Raw genomic sequence first — 23,139 nt, 5'->3', positions numbered from 1 at the left:
CAGCTTTTACCAAACTCTATTGCTATACTGAGATGAGAAAAAATCGGATAGATTATAAAGTTTTTACTGCAAAATACTGCCACATCAAATAAGCTTATAATGTTGCCAATTTCTGCTCATATGAATTGAATTATGTATGATAAAATGTATACTTTAGTTTTTACAAAGAAAGATTACACTGGAAATATTGTTACAATTTTAATTGTTGTTGTAATTGTATAACCTTTTTAATAAAATAGCACAAAAAAAAAAAAAAAAAAAAAATATATATATATATATATATATATACACAAGGTTAGATGTAAACAAAATCTTAAAAGGTCAATATAAGCCTTCTCTTTAAATAATTTTATTATGCTTTATTAGTGACACATTTGGGTAGAGAATATATTCCAAATCTGAAAATACAGTATGAGAACAATTAACTGCACAATTACTAGAAATGTTTACCTTGGATATTATACAATTTGCAAGCACAATTTGTGGAAAAATCAACAACAACTGTGAACCAATTATATATATTGTCCTTGCATTCTTTCTTGTGGCTCAGTCACACACCTGAATGAAAGGCTCATTACGTATGCAGCCTCATTATGCGGGGGCCCACTGTCTCCTCAGGTGTGAATCACGCCCACCCGCATATGGCCTTTCCAAACAAAAAGTGTCGTACAAAATTTAAATCAATGTATTGTTTTATGTGAATGATTAGGAAGGGTGATTTTCACATCATTTTGAAGAAAAAACTCTAGGTGACAAAATGCATTATTCAGAAGTCTTATTGACACATATTTAGTATGTGTTTTGTGGCCTTATTTCAGACATTTTCATTTTTTGTTTTTTTCAATAACCATGCATAAACATTATTTTCTCAAAAATACAAACATGTACATACATGTTGCTCACATATTATGGTAGCCCTGTTTGTGCTAAATAGAGTGTAATTACACCTTTACCATTAATATGTTTATAAGCAACTGAAAAAAGCACAAATGTAAGAGCATGTCAGAACATCTCAAGGACCCCAAAAACACCTTAGACCCCAGAGGGTTAAGAAACCACAATTAGATCATAATAACCTAGCAAATTATAGACCCATTTCAAATCTTCCATTTATGTCTAAAATATTAGAAAAAGTGGTGTCCGCTCAACTGGGCTCTTTCTTGCAAGAAAATGACATCTATGAAAAGTTTCAGTCTGGGTTCAGGCCGCATCATAGCACTGAAACTGCGCTCGTTAAAATCACAAATGATTTACTATTAGCTTCTGACCAAGGCTGTATCTCAATACCAGTTTTACTTGATCTTAGTGCTGCGTTCGATACTATATAGATCACACAATACTCTTAGATCAACTACAAAATTATACTGGTGTTCAAGGACAAGCATTAAGCTGGTTTAGATCGTATTTATCTGACCGCTACCATTTTGTTTATTTAAATGGAGAAAAATCTATCATAACTCCAGTAAACTATGGAGTGCCGCAGGGATCTGTGTTGGGCCCTCTATTATTCTCAATATATATGATGCCACTTGTAAATATTATAAGGAAACATGGAATTAGTTTCCATTGTTATGCTGATGACACTCAAATCTATATTTCATCACAGCCGGATGAAAACGCTTAATTATCCAAATTGACAGAGTGTGTTAAAAAACTGGCGCCCCGTCTCCTTGCTGTGCGTTGATTTAAAAATCTTTTCAAAAGCCTTAACCAACAGATTGAAGAACTGTATAGAAACTGTTATTCATAATGATCAGTCTTACTGTATTCCTAATCAAACTATTTTTGACAACCTTTTTTTGGTTAGAGATATCATTTCAGTTAGCAACTCACCATAGACACGGCTCAATCCGAGGGGCGGGATAAACGGCTGTCTTTCAAATTCCCTCTGCACGCAATAGGACAGCGCTTCAACCAACCAGAGCGTTTTCCCAACAGCGGAGCTAACGTTAGTTGATAGATTCAACTTTTGCCATATCTGGCCGGCAAAACTAAGAACACATCTTCCTTTTTTTAAGAATGACTTAAGTGCCGTTCTATGCTGTTTTCTCAAAGAAAAACCTAACTCCAAGTCCTCCAGAGTCGCGGACAAAGCCGATTCGAAAGATGTTCTCCAGCAGCAGCCGTCATTCTTTGTTTTCAAGTAGCAGGTAACCGTCGCAACTCTGTCGTCATTATGTTAAGCCCGCCCCGCCTACTCTATACACGACGTGATTGGCCTGACCCAATTTAGTTTTTTGCAGCTCGAAAGTCAATGGAGAGTTGCTTGACTGCCCTGGCTGCAAAATACATTTTGCTGCTGCTAGGGTGCGTCTAGATTTCTAGGCTACATTTCAGTGGCAAAAAGACATAACTTGGACATTGGTCTTTGGACCAAGAAAAAGCCTTTGATAGAGTGGACCACTCTTATTTATTTACGACTCTTGAGGCTTTTGGTTTTGGTCATCGTTTTGTGTCTTTTATTAAGCTCATGTACAGTGATATTTATAGCATGTTAAGAGTAAATGGAACACTAACAAGACCCTTTTCAGTGACAAGAGGAATAAGACAAGGGTGTCCTCTATCAGGTTTACTCTATGCTATTTCTATTGACCCTTTTTTAAGCCTGTTGAGAACCAGATTATGTGGTATTGGTGTTCCTGGCTGCCCAAAAGTTCCCCAAGTAAAACTTTTAGCATATGCAGATGATGTAACTCTGATAATTAGGAATTCAAATGATATTGACAATATTAGGTCATGTTTGAATATTTTTCAGAAAGCTACCTCTGCACGTATAAATTGGGAAAAATGTGCTTCTTTGTTGATGGGGGATTGGCATATTTCAGGACCTCCTAATTTGCCAAATCATTGTAAATGGGCACAGGATGGTTTAAATGAGGCATTTAGGCATTTATTTTGGAACTGAGCAGTATATGGAGAAGAACTGGGAAGGAGTGGTTGACCGGGTTATCGGTAAAATTCAAAAGTGGAAGTGGATTCTCCCACAGCTTTCATATAGAGGAAGATGCCCGGTGATTAATATTCTGGCCCCTTCAATGCTGTGGCATAAGGTCACAGTGTTGGATCCCCCTAAAGAATTGCTTTTAAAGGTTCAAAAGGCATTTGTTGATTTCTTTTGGAATGGCCATCATTGGCTTCCTCCTGGAGTGCTTTATCTTCCCGTTGCAGAGGGAGGTCAAGGCCTTATACATGTTCAATCCAAAATTGCAGCAATGAGACTACAAACATTGCAAAAACTGTTGTACTGCTCTGATGGTATGCCATGGATTGATTATTGTTTGTATATTCTTAAAGAACTTGGAGGAACAGACCTTGAAAAAGAGCTATTCTTAATTGGGAAGCCTTGTGTTAAAAATGTGAATTGTTCTCTTTTTAAGTTTCATGAATCCATTTTTCAATCATGGAGTTTGTTGAAATTTTCAAGAGTGGGAGATAAAATTATGGCGGTGCAGAACCTTTGTTTTTTAATCCTCTTTTTAAGCTACAGCCTCCAGTATCATATTCTGTAATTGAAATGTTTTTGAATGCTGGAATAACCAGAGTTATAGATCTGCTTGATGTACCAAGAGGTCAGTGGCGAACCGCTCAGTCACTTGCTGATCAGGTTGGGCTAAGGTCAGTGAGAATAGTGGAAGGGGTAGTTAAGAGTTTTAAGGCTTGTTTCCCCCCAGAATTCACATTATTTGTAGACTTTGTTCTAAATAACGGCTTGTTTTCAAAGCCTTTTCCAACATTAAAAGTTGTCCCAAAGAATATGGAAATTGAAGAGAACACAAAGGTTCTTTTGTTAAAGGGGTTTGAATATTTGGATTTCCAAAGTATGGGGAAGAAAATGGTTTATCATGTTTGTGCTAAATCGGCACACTTTGGACAGTTGAAGGAAAGGATAGATACTAAATGGAGGACGTACCTTTCAGTGCCCAGAGAAGTAAACCCCTCATGGAGGCTGTTGTACAAGCCTCCTATTCCAAAAAGATGTGGAGATATAGATTGTAGAATACTTCACAGTGTATTGGCTACAAACAACTTTGTTTCCAAATTTAATGAAGTGGTTTTACCCGAATGTTCATTCTGTAAGACTTCCGATACTGTTTTTCACCTATTTTGTGAGTGTTCAAGGCTGGTTGCACTTTTTGTACTTTTGGAAAAACTAATTGTGAAATTGGGTTTTTCTTTTACAAACACCCTTTTTATTTTTGGTTGTAAGTATAAACAGTCATGGCGCGAACAGTGTGTGCTCGCCAATTTTTTAATTGGTCAAGCCAAGTTAGCAATCCTGAAAACATATCAATGTAAAAATGCTGGTCAAGATGTTGATTTGTTGATTCTTTTTAAATCATTGGTTGAATTTAGGATTGCCATTGAATTTGCATACTATAAACAAACTGATAATGTACCTTTTTTTTACAATGAGGTGGGGTGTGAGAGATGCTTTAGTGACAATTAGTGAGTTTGGGAATTTGGCTTTTAATTGGTAAACTTACCAATTAATCTTTTGTGTTTGTTTGTTTTTAATTTATTTATTCTTTTTAAAAATTTGTTTGTGTTTTGTATACTAGCTCTGTGATGTTCTAGAAAATGGGGTGAATTAAAAGGGATTCAAAAGTCAAGAGTCTCTCTCTCTCGCTCGCTCGCTCTCTCTCTCTCTCTCTCTCTCTCAATTTCAATTCAATTCAAAATGAGCTTTATTAGCATGACTGTGTAACACAATGTTGCCAAAGCATCAACATATTATATATAAATAATAAAACAAATAAAACATATATGTATAAATCATGTCATATGTAGCATAGTAAATATAAATAAATAGATAAATAAACACAATCTATCCTAATAAATGAATAAATACAGTGGGTCTCTCTAGAGAATTAGCTGGCTCTGGCGTTGTGAATAGCTAACACATATTTAGCCGCGAGTGCAGCTGTACTATCATCTTCTCCCAGTAAGAAGAACATTTTTTTAGTGTCACTCAGTTCAGAGAATGATGGAATCAAGATTTCAAATCTGGGCAGAAAGGTCTCTCTCTCTCTCTCTCTCTCTCTCTCTCTCTCTCTCTCTCTCTCTCTCTCTCTCTCTCTCTCAGTCTCTCTCTCTCTCTCTCTCTCAGTCTCTCTCTCTCTCTCTCTCTCTCTCTCTCTCTCTCTCTCTCTCTCTCTCTCTCTCAGTCTCTCTCTCTCTCTCTCTCTCTCTCTCTCTCTCTCTCTCAGTCTCTCTCTCTCTCTCTCTCTCTCTTTCTCTCTGTCTCTCTCTCTCTCTCTCTCTCTCTCTCTCTCTCTCTCTCTCTCTCTCTCTCTCTCTCTCTCTTTCTCAGTCTTTGACCCTCCTGTCAGGCCACGATCATGACATGGGAAACTGTGTTTTTCTCCATGTTCTGACCTCTGCCACCGCTGCTCTGAAACATCAATCGTCCGAGTCTACACTCGCTCAGATCCGCTCTTGTGATGCTCTTTAACATCATCGTCTCAGACTCTCAATGACACTATTCTCACATCAGCACTAATGAATGCTGGAAACCATCCGCTCTTTCCGTCCTTAAGCGCAATCTAAAAGCCTTGCTGTGAGATTCATGGACACTCTCTTGATCGGCAAATGCATTTCTGACAGCTAAGACAACATCTCTGAAAAACTATTTGAAAGCCATTCGATAGTAAACGAACAGTGTTTTCTCTCCCTCTGTGTTTCATCCATGAAACATCCAGCTTTCTGAAGCTATTTGTGGAACACGTGAATCTTTCTGGCATATCCGGTGCAGAGCAGCTTTGCTTTGCTTCTCGTCAGCATATTCCTCTTTGGACAGATCTACATTTATAATCATAAGGTATTTGTGCCAGAAATGAAGAGACAACAATGTCTGTTCATTTTCATCTTGTACAAACACGAAGCCAGCTCTGCTCTGCATGAGAGAACGAATGACTGAGGCACACACACATTTATTACCTTTGGCATCTTGGCAAATCTCCCATTTCTTGTATCCTTGATGACGGAGACTTCTAACAGCTCGGTCTCCTGCAATCACAGATGAGATTTATGAGTATTATGAGAACAGCAAGCTTAGACTTGCGTCTACAGCACAACTCTAAAAGACAATAAAGTAATAAAACAAAATAAATATATAATCGTGACAAATGATGAAAAACAGGTTGCTTCTTGGCGTTGTGAGTCTTAAAGCTTCAGTAGTGACAGCGTAAAGGTCAGAGGTCAAGCATCTGTGAGAAACACTGGTGGTCAGCCAATCATAACACAGCTCTTTTACATACAGAAGTCTTGAACGGTCTGTGTGATTGTTAAAGAGAGGCTGGGAAACATACTGTACATCAGACAGCGTCCTAATGAGACAAGAAGAAAAGACCAAATGTGGACGTGACGTTGAGGACAGATCCCCTGATATGATTGGAAAGCTCTGGGTGTACAGTAGTACATATGAAAGCGCTATATAAATGCCTCATTCATTCATTCATTTACTGTTCTGAGGCACAACAAAGAGTCAGTAGCTTTTCTTTATCTCTTCCAGGGGTCACACACACTCCCAACATGCGATAGGAACGTAACACTAACCCTCTCTAAAGCCGATTTAATTGGTCTCTAAAACAACAAGTGCTTGTGTCTCTGAGAAGTGTTTAAAAGAGTGAGACACACATTTAAATAAAGTCTGTGTTTGATGAAGGAGTGTGAGTGATGCTCTACAGGACGACACACGGACAGTCCTGTCCTCCATTCAACACAGCGGAGATCGTGAAACCTGACGTTTATAAGCTGTGGAAAATAACTGATTTCTGTTCCTCTTTTGTGATTAAATCACGATTTAGGAGAAGCTCAAATCACCGCTTCAAATCTGCTCTCCCGCTTTTCTGCATCCAGAGCACAAAATTATCAGGCTGGACATCAGACGTCTGACTAGCTGACTGATATTGCTAATTAACATGGCAAGACTTTTCAGAAATCATCTGATTGATTGAGTCTGTTATGAAGACTTCAGATGATCATAACACCTGTGAATAAATGACTCGAGGACTTCAGATGAAGCAAACTTTGAATCAACATGCACCAATGCTTCATTTTCCATATATTGTAATCATCATGTTCACAACATGTAATAGTTACTTCAATGAGCTCATTGTTTTTGCCTAAAATTCGTGATTGTATATGTACATTTTTTGAAATGCATAACTTGGACAGTCACCTCTGATAACAGATCACTCTAAACTGTTTTGTAGACATTTTCTGTAAAGCTGCTTTGAAACTATATATTGTATATTGTGAAAAGCGCTATTCAAATAACTTAAAGAAAATAAAATAAGACCGTTAAATACCGTTTTCAGAGCATGATGAAGTAGATTCAGTTCATCGGTCAGTTTTTAATTTCCCTTTCTATAGTGAATAATTGACTGGATTTTGAGAATTCTTCACCGGCATAACTCTAGCGCAGTTAGTGTGATATCCACTTGATCGCCTTTATGGTTTAAAATGGAAATATTTCCAATATTGCAACATGACATTTTTCTTTATCAACAATTGCTCACATGAGTAAATAAACAAGTAAGCTAAATTATTTAAATTAGATTTATAAAAGCCTCCTCCTCCTTTTATGTATTAAGAACTTTTTCTCTTGGTTTATGTTAATGTATGGACATTCCATTCTATCATTTTGAAAATGTTATCAAAAGGTTATTTCTGAATGTTTTCTGAACATTTTTTCTTGTTAATGCAAAAATCCTCCAAACATTCCCTGGGGAACAACTCATCCATCCATTCTCAGTCTCTGACCTGTGGAAACTGGAGGAAACACACACTGACACACGCAGAACATCGAGACTCGAACCGGGGACCTTCTTTCTGTGATAAGACTAAGATAAGACAGATAAGACTTTACTGTAACGTTCACATTTTACTGTAGTAGAACACTGAACTGTGTAAGAGTCTCTGGGAAGCACACAGTCCAAAACATGGAATCATAAAGAGCAAAGCTTACATTTTCTAAACCAAAAACAACACAAACTCAAACAAACAACTAGACAGCACACAAGTCAAACCTAACAAGACGTGGCAATCAACACAATAGAAAAAGAAAACAGCATAAACTTGTGTTCTGTTTATATGAGCTGTTTCATATGGAGTTTAAACATGCTTCGTGAAGCTTCAGGCTGAAGAGAGAGCTGAGAGTGTAACGCTTGACTCGGGTGTTTGGTGAAGCGCATGTGTACACTGTAAAAAAAAACTGTAAATTTACAGGAAACGGTCTGTATTTTTTAACAGAATTTTGTCGTTTTGTCATTATACAGTGAATACCTGTTATTTTACAGATATTTGTTGTAATTTAAAGGTCCACTATTAAATTTACAGGTAATTGCTTTTATTTTGGTTTTACATTAATTTTACGTTTTTTAAAGGAAATTCTCTGTAATTTAATAGGGTTATGTGTAATTTTACATAAAAAATTAAGTAATATTTTACAGATTATTTCTGTGGAATTAGAAAACAAAGAAAATAAGGTATAACTGCAGAAATCAGCAGTCACTAAACATGTTTTCCTTAAAGATTATTAAGCATGTGGGGGTTAAAGTGAGTTTTAAGATTTGTACACACATTAGGCAAGCCTATTTAATTATTTATAGTCTTTTAATTTTGTCTTGCAAATAGATGTTCATTTTGATCATCATTTGTAGGCTATTTGCCCGAAAATTTCATTTAGGCCTATATTTTATGTCTTTTATGAATCGTTTTTCCAAATCTGCGTGGCTTTGTGTGCGTTTGTATGTGTGTGTGTGTGTGTGTGTGTGTGCCCGCGCGCGCGCGCGCAGATTCAAATTATCCGCCATTACGGTTCGTTGCTGCTAGTCCCGCCCACAACAGTTAGCTACAGATCTGTCTCTGTCGTCGATCTGTGTCAAGGGCAAGCGGGAGATTTGAAGTTTCAGTCTACGCTCGTGAGTGAAGTACCGGTGGATTGTGATCACAGTGGTTCAAAGCTATAATCGTATTCGACAGAAGCAGCCAGCCGTGAGCAGGAGCGCTGAACACATATTAGTTGTTTGTAGTCTGTCAGTCAGTCCAGAAATAATGCGCCCTTTTTCAGTGAGCCTGGTTCGTCGTCACAGCGGACCTCATCCCGACCGATCAACGGCTGAGGTAAGAGTCCCATACTACATGTGTGTACGATGTTTTATATTACATTTGTGTTAAGTGGTTAGACAATTTCCATGCTAACGTTAGCATTCTTAAATGATGTTCAGTTATAACTGGGTCAGGGCAAAACACTGAAAATGCAGCATGCGTTTTTTAATTATCGATCTGTGTTAAGAAAGATCAGTTGAACCCAACCCACATCTCTACTTGTTAACTTAAAGACCTAAAACAATCTTTAGTTGAATTGTTATTCATATTAAAGTCCATAATTGTGTATAAAATCTTCGTTGATAGTCAGTAACATTAAACCAATAAATGGCGGGATATTTTGAAACACTGTCTGGAAGCTGAAAACTTTTCTCTTAAAAAACATACTTTATTTTATTATAATAAAATTGTAGTAAACACGTTTTTAGCTTATTTTTTTACCATTCTAATAGCCACACACAGCAAAAACTCCAGTGTTAAATTAACACTCCTGGGAGTGTATGAGTCCACACTCAAAAGTGTAAAGTGTTAAAATATGAGTGTTAAATTAACACTCAAGAGTGTTAAAGTTAATGAGATAATTAAGTGATTAATTTAGTGATGATTGAGCATTATTGAAGACACCTGATGTTAACAAGCAGAATCACTGAAGGAGGAAATCACTAATTGTAAGTTACCATTAAGGTGATGGGTGTTTGCTTTAGTTGGGCTCTTGACACTTATATGTTTACTTTAAATTTTGCTTGTCTGCTGTTATTGATTTATAACAGTCAGATGAACAAAGAGACAATGTGATCTGATGGTGTTGGTTATGTTTTGACATAATCATGTTGTGATCTGTAAAACAAAACTTATTGAGATGGCTTAACTTGTTAGTTACAGCAGCTCTGTGATTCTACAGCACATGATTTTCAGTATTTTTCATATAATCCAAAAATATTTCATAACCATTGTTCTGATCAAAAGACTTTCAAATGAATTTATTTAGAAACACAGACATCAATAATCAGCCTGTGAATCTCAACAATGGTGACAATAATAAAGCATGTTGCAGTCGCTGCCACCAATCACAACTCATTAATGGCTCCCATCATGCATTGCGGTATGAATAAATTATGATCTGAATTGTCTGTGTAATTTACTTTTCCTAATTGAATATTCTGCTCGTCACCATTGTTGAGATGCATAGACTGAATCTTGACGTCTGTGTGTACCTAAAAGAAAGATTTTTTATTTTTTATTTTAAAACAACTTTTAAGAAATCCTTTGTATTATATCTAAAATTCTGGATATTTATGCAGATTCACAGTTATGCTGTAATCAACAACATAAATCTAAGTCAGAAATAAGGATCTTAATGAGTTCAGTGATCAAGTTCAAATGATGATTGTCATAATATAACCAACACCATCAGATCACTTTTTCTCTTTGTTCATCGGGCAGTTATAAAATACAACAGCCAAACAAAATCTAAAGTAAATGTATAAGGGTCAAGAGCCCGACTAAAGCAAACACCCATCACCATAACGGTGGCTTACAATTTGTGATTTTCTCCTTCAGTGATTCTGCTTGTTAACATCAGGTGTCTTCAATAATGATCAATCATTACTAAATTAATCACTTAATTAGCTCATTAACTTTAACACTCTTGAGTGTTAATTTAACACTCATATTTTAACACTTTACACTCTTGAGTGTGGACTCATATACACTCCCAGGAGTGTTAATTTAACACTGGAGTTTTTGCTGTGCAGTTTTACTAAAAATAGGCCTACCGTGTTTCTTTTGTTTATTTCGTAATAGTTAACATGACTAACTTTATTAAGACCGTTAAGAAATCGAAATACTGTAACTTAACGTACTTGTTGATGATACAGGAATACTAGAATATGAATACAACATGATGAACCCCTAGGACCTAGGTGTGCAGCTTGGTCACAGTAAATCATATTCATTTAACATTACTTTCTATAAATGTAACTTAGCTAAAATCACATGGCAGCTCAAAATATTACTGTTAGCCTTTCCAGCTCAGCTTCAAGATCATAGTCATTTGAGTTTTTGCATTGTCCCAATGGAACATATTCTGACATGTGTAAATCTAATACTGAGTTTTAAAATAACTTGTGTGTGTGTGTGTGTGTGTGTGTGTGTGTGTGTGTGTGTGTGTGTGTGTGTGTGTGTGTGTGTGTGTGTGTGTGTGTGTGTGTGTGTGTGTGTGTGTGTGTGTGTGTGTGATTTCAGGTCACGTGGAAAGCAGATGATCATGGCAAACAAGGTATGGGAAGAATTCATTAAAACATAAAAATCATAACGGTTCTGATTCCATATGTTCATAACAGTCTTCTGATTCCATATGATTGCACTAAAAGTATGCACAAGGTTTGGATTTGCTACAGCAAGATTACGATTGTGTTAGATTCCACCCATCTTTCTTTCTTTTTTTAAATTTTTTAACTACCCACTAAGCAAAATGATGTCCGAAAGACTTCTTTTCAATGTCTTTGTTACAAAAATCAAAGGTTGAAATGCCGTCCACTGAGGAGCCAGAATGAAAGTTATGACGTCTTTTTTTGACGTGTTCTGCACGTCCTATATAGACGTTCATCGAACCTTCGTACAAGGTTAAAACTAGTTCAGATGTGGCCATTGTGGACATATTTCAACATCATTTATGGTCTCATTTAGACATAATTACTTTGACTATTGCTGTCTTATGATCTTACTGAGAATTAACAGAGGTTTAGATGTTGATATTCGTTTAATTTGAAGTGTCACCATTGTGGCGATCCGTGTTTGCTTTAGTTGGGCTCTTGGTCCCCGTTCCTTTTATTTGAGCTTTTCTTTGGCTGCTGTAACAGTGTGTTTGTGTAACACAATTGTTGTGGCAGAGAAAGCCTAGAAAAAGTATGAGGTGTTATCAGTTCAATGTTGATGATGACATAATTATCACAAAATGGGCCTTTAATATTGTGTTTAAAGTTTTGTGTTTATATTTGCCATTAATAACCAACAACCTTTTGGAACTGCATTATTGGTGAAGGTGTATTTATTTGAAGGTGTATAAAAAGCATGTGCACATTATGTTTTGAGCAAGAGTATCATACAGTCACACACAGACATCAAGACTTTGGATATGAATCACAACAACGGTGACAACCAAAAAAAGCTTGGGAATTAAGGATGAGTTTTGTACTATGAAAGCTACCCATCATGCATTGCAGCATGAAGCTTTTTTTTAAATTGTCACCATTGTTGGAAATCATATGCACAATCTTGATGTCTGTGTGTGACTGTATGATACTCTTGCTCAAAACATCATGTGCACATGCTTTTTATACACCTTCAAATAAGTGATCATTTTAATGTTTTTGGCACCAATAATGCAGTTCCACAAGGTTGTTGGTTATTAATGGCAAATATAAACACAAAACTTTAAACACAATATTAAAGGCCCATTTTTGTGATAATTATGTCATCATCAACATTGAACTGATAACACCTCAAACTTTTTCTAGGCTTTCTCTGCCACAACAATTGCGTTACACAAACACACTGTTACAGCAGCCAAAGAAAAGTTAAAGTAAAAGGAACGGGGACCAAGAGCCCAACTAAAGCAAACACGGATCGCCACAATGGTGACACTTCAAATTAAACGAATATCAACATCTAAACCTCTGTTAATTCTCACTAAGATCATCTGACAGCAATAATCAAAGTAATTATGTCTAAATGAGACCATAAATGATGTTGAAATATGTCCACAATGGCCACATTTTAACTAGTTTTAACCTTGTACGAAGGTTCGATGAACGTCTATATCGGACGTGCAGAACACGTCAAAAAAAGACGTCATAACTTTCATTCTGGCTCCTCAGTGGACGGCATTTCAACGTCTGATTTTTGTAACAAAGACATTGAAAGGAAGTCTTTCGGACATCATTTTGCTTAGTGGGGCTCTGTCATTTAGAAACATGACTTTTCCTATCACTACTATCTTAATGACACATATCTTTTAATCCAGCTAGATGATCTGACGGTTGCTGCTCGCATCTCAGCCTACCTGATGGAAAATTCTTGCTGGATGAATGACCTTCACCTTTAAATCAGCCTTGCCAAGACAGAACTGCTTATGGTTCAGCTTTCAGCCAAAACATACTTGCTGTGATCCTGCTGATTTGCCTTATCATTAGGAGGATCAGACCCTTCCTATCGGAGCTACACAACTCTCTTGTTATATCCAGACTGGGCTATTGTAATGCTCTCCTGGCAGCTCTTCCAGTGTCAGTCAAACCTCTGCAACTGATCCAGATGCTGCAGCAAGAGTTGTCTTTAAAGGTAGCCCTATGCCTAAACTCACTGCTTCAGATCTACGTGTCCTCCAGAAGCTTCACAGTGCTCTGCAAGTGAACGGCGCCTTGTGCCATCATCCCAAAGAGACACAAAATCACTTTCACTGACATTTACCTGGACTGTTTCCTGGTGGTGGAATGACCGGCGCAACTCAACACATTTTCAAGAAACTGCTAAAGAACCATCTTTTTCATAAACACTTCACCCAATAATACTAAATCTTTGTAAAAAAAAAAAAAAAAAAACACCTTTCTATGTGTACTGTGCTAGACTAACTGGGACTTGTCACTGCACTTGTTGCTTTTTATTATCTTTAATTATTATCTTAATTGGTTAGTCACTTTGGATAAAATGTAATTGTAAATGTTAAAATAAGTTATACTGTAAAGGTATACGGTAATTGCTTTTTATTGTGGATATTTTTACATGTTCTAAATTATATACTAAGCTTCTATTTCCAATCAATCACTTATCTTGATGTTTAGTGTTTGTTCAATTACTAATACTGTAAATATGCAGGTAATTTGTACTCATACATTTAGTTAATTTAAAAGAAATTGACTGTACATTTGCTATTATTAAGAACTTAATTAGAGATGTGAAATTGGATCTGTACAAATAAAAAATAAAACTGTAAATTTACAAACATTTGTATTTGAATATATGTACTTGTGTGCATTTTTTATACATAATTTCATTGTTATTTTACACATAAAAACTATATTAAAAGAAAATTACTGTAGATAGACAGCATTATTATATAAAATAATTTTATAAAACCTTAAATTTACAGTATTTAATTGTTTTAAAGGTGTATATGACTTTCTAAAACATTAAAAATCCCAATAATTACATAAGATTTAATGTAATATTAAAGATATAATCTGTTATTTAATTATGGAAAATTACTGTATTTTAACGAGATTGTTTTTTGCCGTTATTTTACGGTAATTTTCTGGCGCCCCAGCTGCCGGAATAATACCGTTTTTTTACAGATTTTTTTTTTACAGTGTAGAGATGTGAGTAACAGAGAGACAATGAGAGAATTCAGTTCAGAATCAGATGAAGAGCTGTTACAGAAGGGGAAGTTCAAAGTCCTGATTGCTTAGTGTAAACATTCAGAAACTACCTTCCATGAAGGATGTATAAATAATGTTTTTGTGCTAATATTTTGAGAATGTTTTTAAGACCTGGGGCCGTATTCACAAACATTTTATCTTACCACTTAGAGATCTCCTAAATGGCAGTAAAAGTTCTTAGTTAAGAGTTCTCTTAAAACCTATTCACAAAGCTGCTGAAGACCAACTTTTACTAAGAAACAGAGAGAAATCTTAAGCTTAGAGAAAGGTAGCTTGGTTGATGGGGGAGGAGTCTCTGACAGTGATTTAATCATAGAAATATTGTAGAATGAGGTATCATGTTGTAATATTCAAATAAATATTCTAAAATGAAAATGTTGCCATATTCAAATAAAGATTTCAAAATAAATATGTTGCCATATTCAAATAAAGATTTTAAAATGTAGGATAAGTGTCACTAATTAAACCAGTATATGTTCAGCTAATGGTCAACCTCCTACATGTCAGCATCTCAAGAGATTGCAGAATTCAAGCGACAAATTATGTTTTATGAACAAAGTTCGGGAGGAGCTTGTTCAAGCGGTATAATCAGCTCCAGAGGAGGGATATATACACACGGCAAAACTCACCGAGTGACCTCCACAGTTCCCTGCATACCTCCACTATACGGGAATAACTCTGGGTTTGGGCTAAACTCCTCACTCTCGGCTGGGGATACTGGGAATAACTCTGGGTTTGGGATAAACTCCTCACTCTCGGCTGGGAATACTGGGAATAACTCTGGGATTGGGATAAACTCCTCACTCTCGGCTGGGAATACTGGAATAACTCTGGGTTTGGGATAAACTCCTCACTCTCGGCTGGGAATACTGGGAATAACTCTGGGTTTGGGATAAACTCCTCACTCTCGGCTGGGAATACTGGGAATAACTCTGGGTTTGGGATAAACTCCTCTCTCTCGGCTGGGAATACTGGGAATAACTCTGGGTTTGGGATAAACTCCTCACTCTCGGCTGGGAATAACTGGGAATAACTCTGGGATTGGGATAAACTCCTCACTCTCGGCTGGGAATACTGGAATAACCCTGGGTTTGGGATAAACTCCTCACTCTCGACTGGGAATACTGGGAATAACTCTGGGTTTGGGATAAACTCCTCACTCTCGGCTGGGAATACTGGGAATAACTCTGGGATTGGGATAAACTCCTCACTCTCAGCTGGGAATACTGGAATAACTCTGGGTTTGGGATAAACTCCTCACTCTCGGCTGGGAATCAAGGAATAAATCTGGGTTTGGGATAAACTTCTCACTCTCGGCTAGGGATACTGGGAATAACTCTGGGATTGGGATAAACTCCTCACTCTCGGCTGGGAATACTGGGAATAACTCTGGGATTGGGATAAACTCCTCACTCTCAACTGGGAATACTGGAATAACTCTGGAATTGGGCTGAACTCCTCACTCTCGGCTGGGGATACTGGGAATAACTCTGGGATTGGGATAAACTCCTCATTCTCTGCTGGGATACTGGGAATGACTCTGGGCTTAGGATAAACTCTGAGCTCAGAGCCCTCGATCCCCTCGGACAACACGCCAAATACGCTTATTATATTCTTTACTCTATTCGATCATCTGTAAGTGTGAACTCGTGTAAACAACTTCCACAGGTAATCAGACATTATTCATTTATTTATTAAAGATTTATTTTTGGCATTAAAATCATAAATCAAAATATGTATTGAATTTATGAGAACGCTCTGCTAGCTGACTATATGGCAATGTTCCAGGAATGTTTTGCTCAGCATTATGAGAATGTACATAATGTTATTAGAACGTGCCAAAAAACATTTTCTATAGAAAGTTTTCTTATAACAAATTAGGGGTGACCCCGAATAGTCGAAGATTCGATGCTTCGATTGGAGGAGCCTGATTCGACTACCGATCTCACGGTCGAATCTTCGCAGAGGTGTTAGGAAACGAGGATCATGCCACTTTGGCTATATGAGGGCGCTCAATGTCTGATTTCACATAGAACTACCGGTTTTTCTGTCAATACGTTAATATTCAGCCTATTATGATAATGCTGTATATAAAAATGTGCAAAGAAAGAAGCTTTTAATAAATATTTTTTAACGTGCGTGAATAAATCCAAACACCCCGTGACAGATTTAAGTTTCACTTTCAATCCGTGACCGACAGAGGAGCGTCTTGGCGGCAAGGATTTAAATCTTTAACAATGTCTGGGATAAGAAAATCTAAAGTGTGGATGTACACCATCAGAAAGGATATTCCCCAAGGCTGGATTTAGCATCAGGGAAACCATGATCGCACTTCTGCTGGCCAACGTTAACAAGTTGTTTTCCACGGGACATTCTGAAATGCTTAACGTGAAAAAAGCTTTTAAAACGCTTAAAAGGCACTTTAACGTGGCTTAATGTACACAGTACACACTTTATTAAGAAACCATACTATGTGCAGATAAGCAGATGAACCCAGAATATGACCGCAATGCATTCCTCCTATAGTAAAGCGTTTTCTTTACATAATTTGATATTTTAATTTAACTTTTTTAGGAGATTAAGTCATTAAAGTGTTTTAGAATGTATTTTATCCGCGCACACAATTTGAAAAGACTCCAACGGACACAGACAGAGTGAAAGACTGGATTTGTTCTCTCGATCAGGTAGGGTACAAGTGATTTCAAAACTTTTCAGCCGGTTCTATTTTGAATTTTGGATGCTGTGAACATTTTTAGCTAAAAAGACTGCCACTCCAGTTTAGAATTTATTGTTGTTTCTGCAGTTAAAAAGACAAAGTTGAAAATTCTGGCTACTATCGTTATTTTAATAATTTAATTTGATTTGCATGTGAAATGCAAATCCTGTCTGCATGTGGCCTTTCTGGAGTAATTTATGTTATTTCTTAGTTTTATTGATCAAAAATGAAAAGCTATTAAAACTCCTTCTCCCTGTATATAATCGCCTTCCTTGCGATTAATTGAGTGATTGAGTTTAAAGCGAAGGGTCTCTCCATCTCAATCAATGCAGCTTCTGTGTTTGCAGTGGGAGGGGATTCGAGTCAAAGGTCAGCATTTCCAGTCTCAGCATAAAGGTTCTGCTTTGAAGTGTGTTTAAAAAGCCCCAGCGCAGTGTGAAGCTGCCAGTCGTCCCACCGAGGACAGAGAGAGTGTGTGAACAATCATCTCTATCTGTGCTGAGTTACACAGCAGGCCACTGGAGTTCAAATACATTTACCTCTACAGATGCCCATTATCTATTCATTAGAATCGAAATGTGGCTTCGGTTCCAATGGCAGTTTTGCGCGCCAACACAGAGAGAACACATGACTTTATTATCGTTAACTAAAACTTTTAAATACATTTCTGTTAACTGAAACTAAACAAAAAATTTGAAATGTTGCCTTGGTAATAAACTGAAATAAGCATTAACATTACTACCTGGAAATAAATTAAAACTAATCAAAACTGAAATATAAATAAATTAAACCTAAATAGTAATATTAAAAAAAAAACTACATAACGAAGCACATAACGAAATTACAAAATATTTAATTTTAAAAATTTACACGATAACTAAAAATATGAAAATAAAAGCCAATTTAAAATGTTAATAATAACTAATAATAAATAACTAAAATAAAAACAAAAATAGCACTGGTTTGGACACCATAACATCAGTAAGAACAAACAACCCAAGGCACCTATGAAGGGATGATCAATAGACCGTGAGCCATAGTGAGCGTGTGTATGCGTTCGGTTTAAATAAAGTCCTTTAAACCTGCAAAGTGACATACATTTTGAGGAAATCATTCTTTATAGTCACACAGCCTGGATAGGGGTCCTTGAATAATGGACCGAACCCTAGTTTGGTTCCAACTGGACCGCGAGACATCAGAATCAGAATCAGAATCAGAATGGGCTTTTTTCGCCAAGTGTGTGCAAACACACATGGAATTTGTTGTGGTTTTCAAGGAGCTCTATGTACATACATATATACCTACATGTATGACATGAGAACAGAAAGAACATTTAAATAAGACTAAGGAAAAAAATTAAATAAAATAAACAATAATAATAATAAAGTTGTATACAGCTGGAACAGAAGACTTATGTACAGATTTGTACATTATGTACTGTATGTACACCTGTATAAATAAAATATATGTATTTACACAATATATAATTATTGTCTCACTGAGAATGAATGATAAAAACAGGTGGTGATTGCTGTATTAGCTGTTTAAGCTGGGGATAGCATGGGGGAAAAACTATTTTTGTGTGGCCAGATGTTAGTGCACAGAGATCTGTAACTTCAGCAGAAGAGCACACAGGTGTTCAGGGTCTGTGATGATGTTCCTGCCCGTTTCTTCACTCTGGAGATGTACAGGTCCTGAAAGTTGGGCAGGTGCACATCAGTGATCCTCTCAGCTGTCCTAACATTCCATTACAGTCTCTTATGTCTGACCCAAACCAGTCAGTTATAGAAGTGCAGAGAACCGACTAAATAACAGCTGATAAAACGGTGTCATTTGCGCCTATGGCAGGTTGAACGATTTCAGTTGACGAAGAAAATACAACCTCTGTTGGGCCTTTTCACAACGAAGTCAATGTGATTGTCCCACTTCAGGTCTGGAGAGATGGTGGAGCGGAGGAACCGGAATGACTCCACTGGGGTGTTTATGATGGTGAGAGGGAATAATGCTGTGGTGTTTCTCCAGCATCATCTCTACTGATCTGAGCCTGTTCAGCTCCAGTAACACACACAGCTGCTCAACTTCTTCACTGTAAGCAGACTCATCATCATCCTGTGCTGTATCTGTTGCTCTTATCTTTCAGGAATAACAGAAATTACTGCTATCAATATATATATGATAGGGTCTATATGTGAGTTCGGGAATGACACTGACTCCGGGTCTATATGTGAGTTCGGGGCCGACACTGACTCTGGGTCTGTATGTGAGTTCAGGGCTGACACTGACTCCGGGTCTATATGTGAGTTCAGGGCTGACACTGACTCCGGGTTTATATGTGAATTCGGGGCCGACACTGACACCGGGTCTATATGTGAGTTCGGGGCCGACACTGACTCTGGGTCTATATGTGAGTTCGGGGCTGACACTGACTCCGGGTCTATATGTGAGTAAGGTGCCGAAAATGACTCCGGGTCTATATGTGAGTATGGGGCCAACACTGACTCCGGGTCTATATGTGAGTATGGGGTCAACACTGACTCCGGGTCTATATGTGAGTTCGGGGCTGACACTGACTCCGGGTTTATATGTGAGTTCGGGGCCGACACTGACACCGGGTCTATATGTGAGTTCGGGGCCGACACTGACTCTGGGTCTATATGTGAGTTCGGGGCTGACACTGACTCCGGGTCTATATGTGAGTATGGGGCCAACACTGACTCCGGGTCTATATGTGAGTTCGGTGCCGACACTAACTCCGGGTCTATATGTGAGTTCGGTGCCGACACTGACTCCGGGTCTATATGTGAGTTCGGGGCTGACACTGACTCCGGGTCTATATGTGAGTACGGGGCTGACACTGACTCCGGGTATATATGTGAGTTCGGTGCAGACACTGACTCCGGGTCTGTATGTGAGTTCGGGGCTGACACTGACTCCGGGTCTATATGTGAGTTCGGGGCCGACACTGACTCTGGGTCTATATGTGAGTTCAGGGCTGACACTGACTCCGGGTCTATATGTGAGTTCGGGGCTGACACTGACTCCGGGTTTATATGTGAGTTCGGGGCCGACACTGACACCGGGTCTATATGTGAGTTCGGGGCCGACACTGACTCTGGGTCTATATGTGAGTTCGGGGCCGACACTGACTCCGGGTCTATATGTGAGTTCGGTGCAGACACTGACTCCGGGTCTGTATGTGAGTTCGGGGCTGACACTGACTCCGGGTCTGTATGTGAGTTCGGGGCTGACACTGACTCCGGGTCTATATGTGAGTTCGGTGCAGACACTAACTCCGGGTCTGTATGTGAGTTCGGGGCTGACACTGACTCCGGGTCTGTATGTGAGTTCAGGGCTGACACTAACTCCGGGTCTATATGTGAGTTCAGGGCTGACACTGACTCCGGGTCTATATGTGAGTTCGGGGCTGACACTGACTCCGGGTTTATATGTGAGTTCGGGGCCGACACTGACACCGGGTCTATATGTGAGTTCGGGGCCGACACTGACTCCGGGTCTATATGTGAGTTCGGGGCCGACACTGACTCCGGGTCTATATGTGAGTTCGGGGCCGACACTGACTCCGGGTCTATATGTGAGTTCAGGGCTGACACTGACTCCGGGTCTATATGTGAGTTCGGGGCTGACACTGACTCCGGGTTTATATGTGAGTTCGGGGCCGACACTGACACCGGGTCTATATGTGAGTTCAGGGCTGACACTGACTCCGGGTCTATATGTGATTTCGGGGCTGACACTGACTCCGGGTTTATATGTGAGTACGGGGCTGACACTGACTCCGGGTTTATATGTGAGTACGGGGCTGACACTGACTCCGGGTCTATATGTGAGTTCGGTGCCGAAAATGACTCCGGGTCTATATGTGAGTATGGGGCCAACACTGACTCCGGGTCTATATGTGAGTTCGGGGCTGACACTGACTCCGGGTCTATATGTGAGTTCGGGGCTGACACTGACTCCGGGTTTATATGTGAGTACGGTGCCGACACTGACTCCGGGTCTATATGTGAGTATGGGGCCAACACTGATTCCGGGTCTATATGTGAGTACGGGGCTGACACTGACTCCGGGTCTATATGCGAGTACGGGGCTGACAATGACTCCGGGTCTATATGTGAGTACGGGGCTGACACTGACTCCGGGTCTATATGTGAGTTCGGTGCTGACACTGACTCCGGGTCTATATGTGAGTTCGGGGCTGACGCTGACTCCGGGTCTATATGTGAGTTCGGTGCAGACACTGACTCCGGGTCTATATGTGAGTCCGTGGCTGACACTGACTCCGGGTCTATATGTGAGTACGGTGCCGACACTGACTCCGGGTCTATATGTGAGTATGGGGCCAACACTGATTCCGGGTCTATATGTGAGTACGGGGCTGACACTGAGTCCGGGTCTATATGTGAGTACGAGGCTGACACTGACTCCGGGTCTATATGTGAGTATGGGGCCAACACTGACTCTGGGTCTATATGTGAGTTCGGGGCCGACACTGACTCTGGGTCTACATGTGAGTTCAGGGCTGACACTGACTCCGGGTCTATATGTGAGTTCGGGGCTGACACTGACTCCGGGTTTATATGTGAGTTCGGGGCCGACACTGACACCGGGTCTATATGTGAGTTCAGGGCTGACACTGACTCCGGGTCTATATGTGAGTTCGGGGCTGACACTGACTCCGGGTTTATATGTGAGTACGGGGCTGACACTGACTCCGGGTCTATATGTGAGTTCGGTGCCGAAAATGACTCCGGGTCTATATGTGAGTATGGGGCCAACACTGACTCCGGGTCTATATGTGAGTATGGGGCCAACACTGACTCCGGGTCTATATGTGAGTTCGGGGCTGACACTGACTCCGGGTCTATATGTGAGTTCGGGGCTGACACTGACTCCGGGTTTATATGTGAGTACGGTGCCGACACTGACTCCGGGTCTATATGTGAGTATGGGGCCAACACTGATTCCGGGTCTATATGTGAGTACGGGGCTGACACTGACTCCGGGTCTATATGCGAGTACGGGGCTGACACTGAGTTCGGGTCTATATGTGAGTACGGGGCCGACACTGACTCCGGGTCTATATGTGAGTACGGGGCTGACAATGACTCTGGGTCTATATGTGAGTACGGGGCTGACAATGACTCCGGGTCTATATGTGAGTTCGGGGCTGACACTGACTCCGGGTCTATATGTGAGTATGGGGCTGGCAATGACTCCGGGTCTATATGTGAGTACGGGGCTGACACTGACTCTGGGTCTATATGTTAGTACGGGGCCGACACTGAGTTCGGGTCTATATGTGAGTACGGGGCCGACACTGACTCCGGGTCTATATGTGAGTACGGGGCTGACACTGACACCGGGTCTATATGCGAGTACGGGGCTGACAATGACTCCGGGTCTATATGTGAGTACGGGGCTGACACTGACTCTGGGTCTATATGTGAGTATGGGGCTGACAATGACTCCGGGTCTATATGTGAGTACGGGGCTGACACTGACTCCGGGTCTATATGTGAGTACGGGGCCGACACTGACTCCGGGTCTATATGTGAGTACGGGGCTGACATTGACTCCGGGTCTATATGTGAGTACGAGGCTGACAATGACTCTGGGTCTATATGTGAGTACGGGGCCGACACTGACCCCGGGTCTAAATGTGAGTACGGGGCTGACACTAACTCCGGGTCTATATGTGAGTACGGTGCTGACACTGACTCCGGGTCTATATGTGAGTACGGGGCTGACACTGACTCCGGGTCTATATGTGAGTATGGGGCTGACAATGACTCCGGGTCTATATGTGAGTACGGGGCTGACACTGACTCCGGGTCTATATGTGAGTACGGGGCCGACACT

At 39.6% G+C, this 23,139-nt stretch overlaps 1 protein-coding gene across 1 annotated transcript in view; it reads right to left on the bottom strand.

The window, feature by feature from the left end:
* Positions 1-23,139, bottom strand: part of plcb1l (phospholipase C beta 1-like) — a 249,808-nt gene that overhangs the window by 185,705 nt on the left and 40,964 nt on the right. The window contains 1 exon segment of the mRNA XM_081378111.1: positions 5,938-6,006. Within this exon segment, the coding sequence (XP_081234237.1) occupies positions 5,938-6,006 (69 nt within the window).

Source organism: Scardinius erythrophthalmus (genome assembly GCF_964197995.2).
Source record: "Scardinius erythrophthalmus genome assembly, chromosome: 11".
Lineage (NCBI taxonomy): Eukaryota > Metazoa > Chordata > Actinopteri > Cypriniformes > Leuciscidae > Scardinius > Scardinius erythrophthalmus.
Note: the sequence above shows the minus strand (reverse complement) of the source record. Positions and strands in the feature narration are given on the sequence as shown.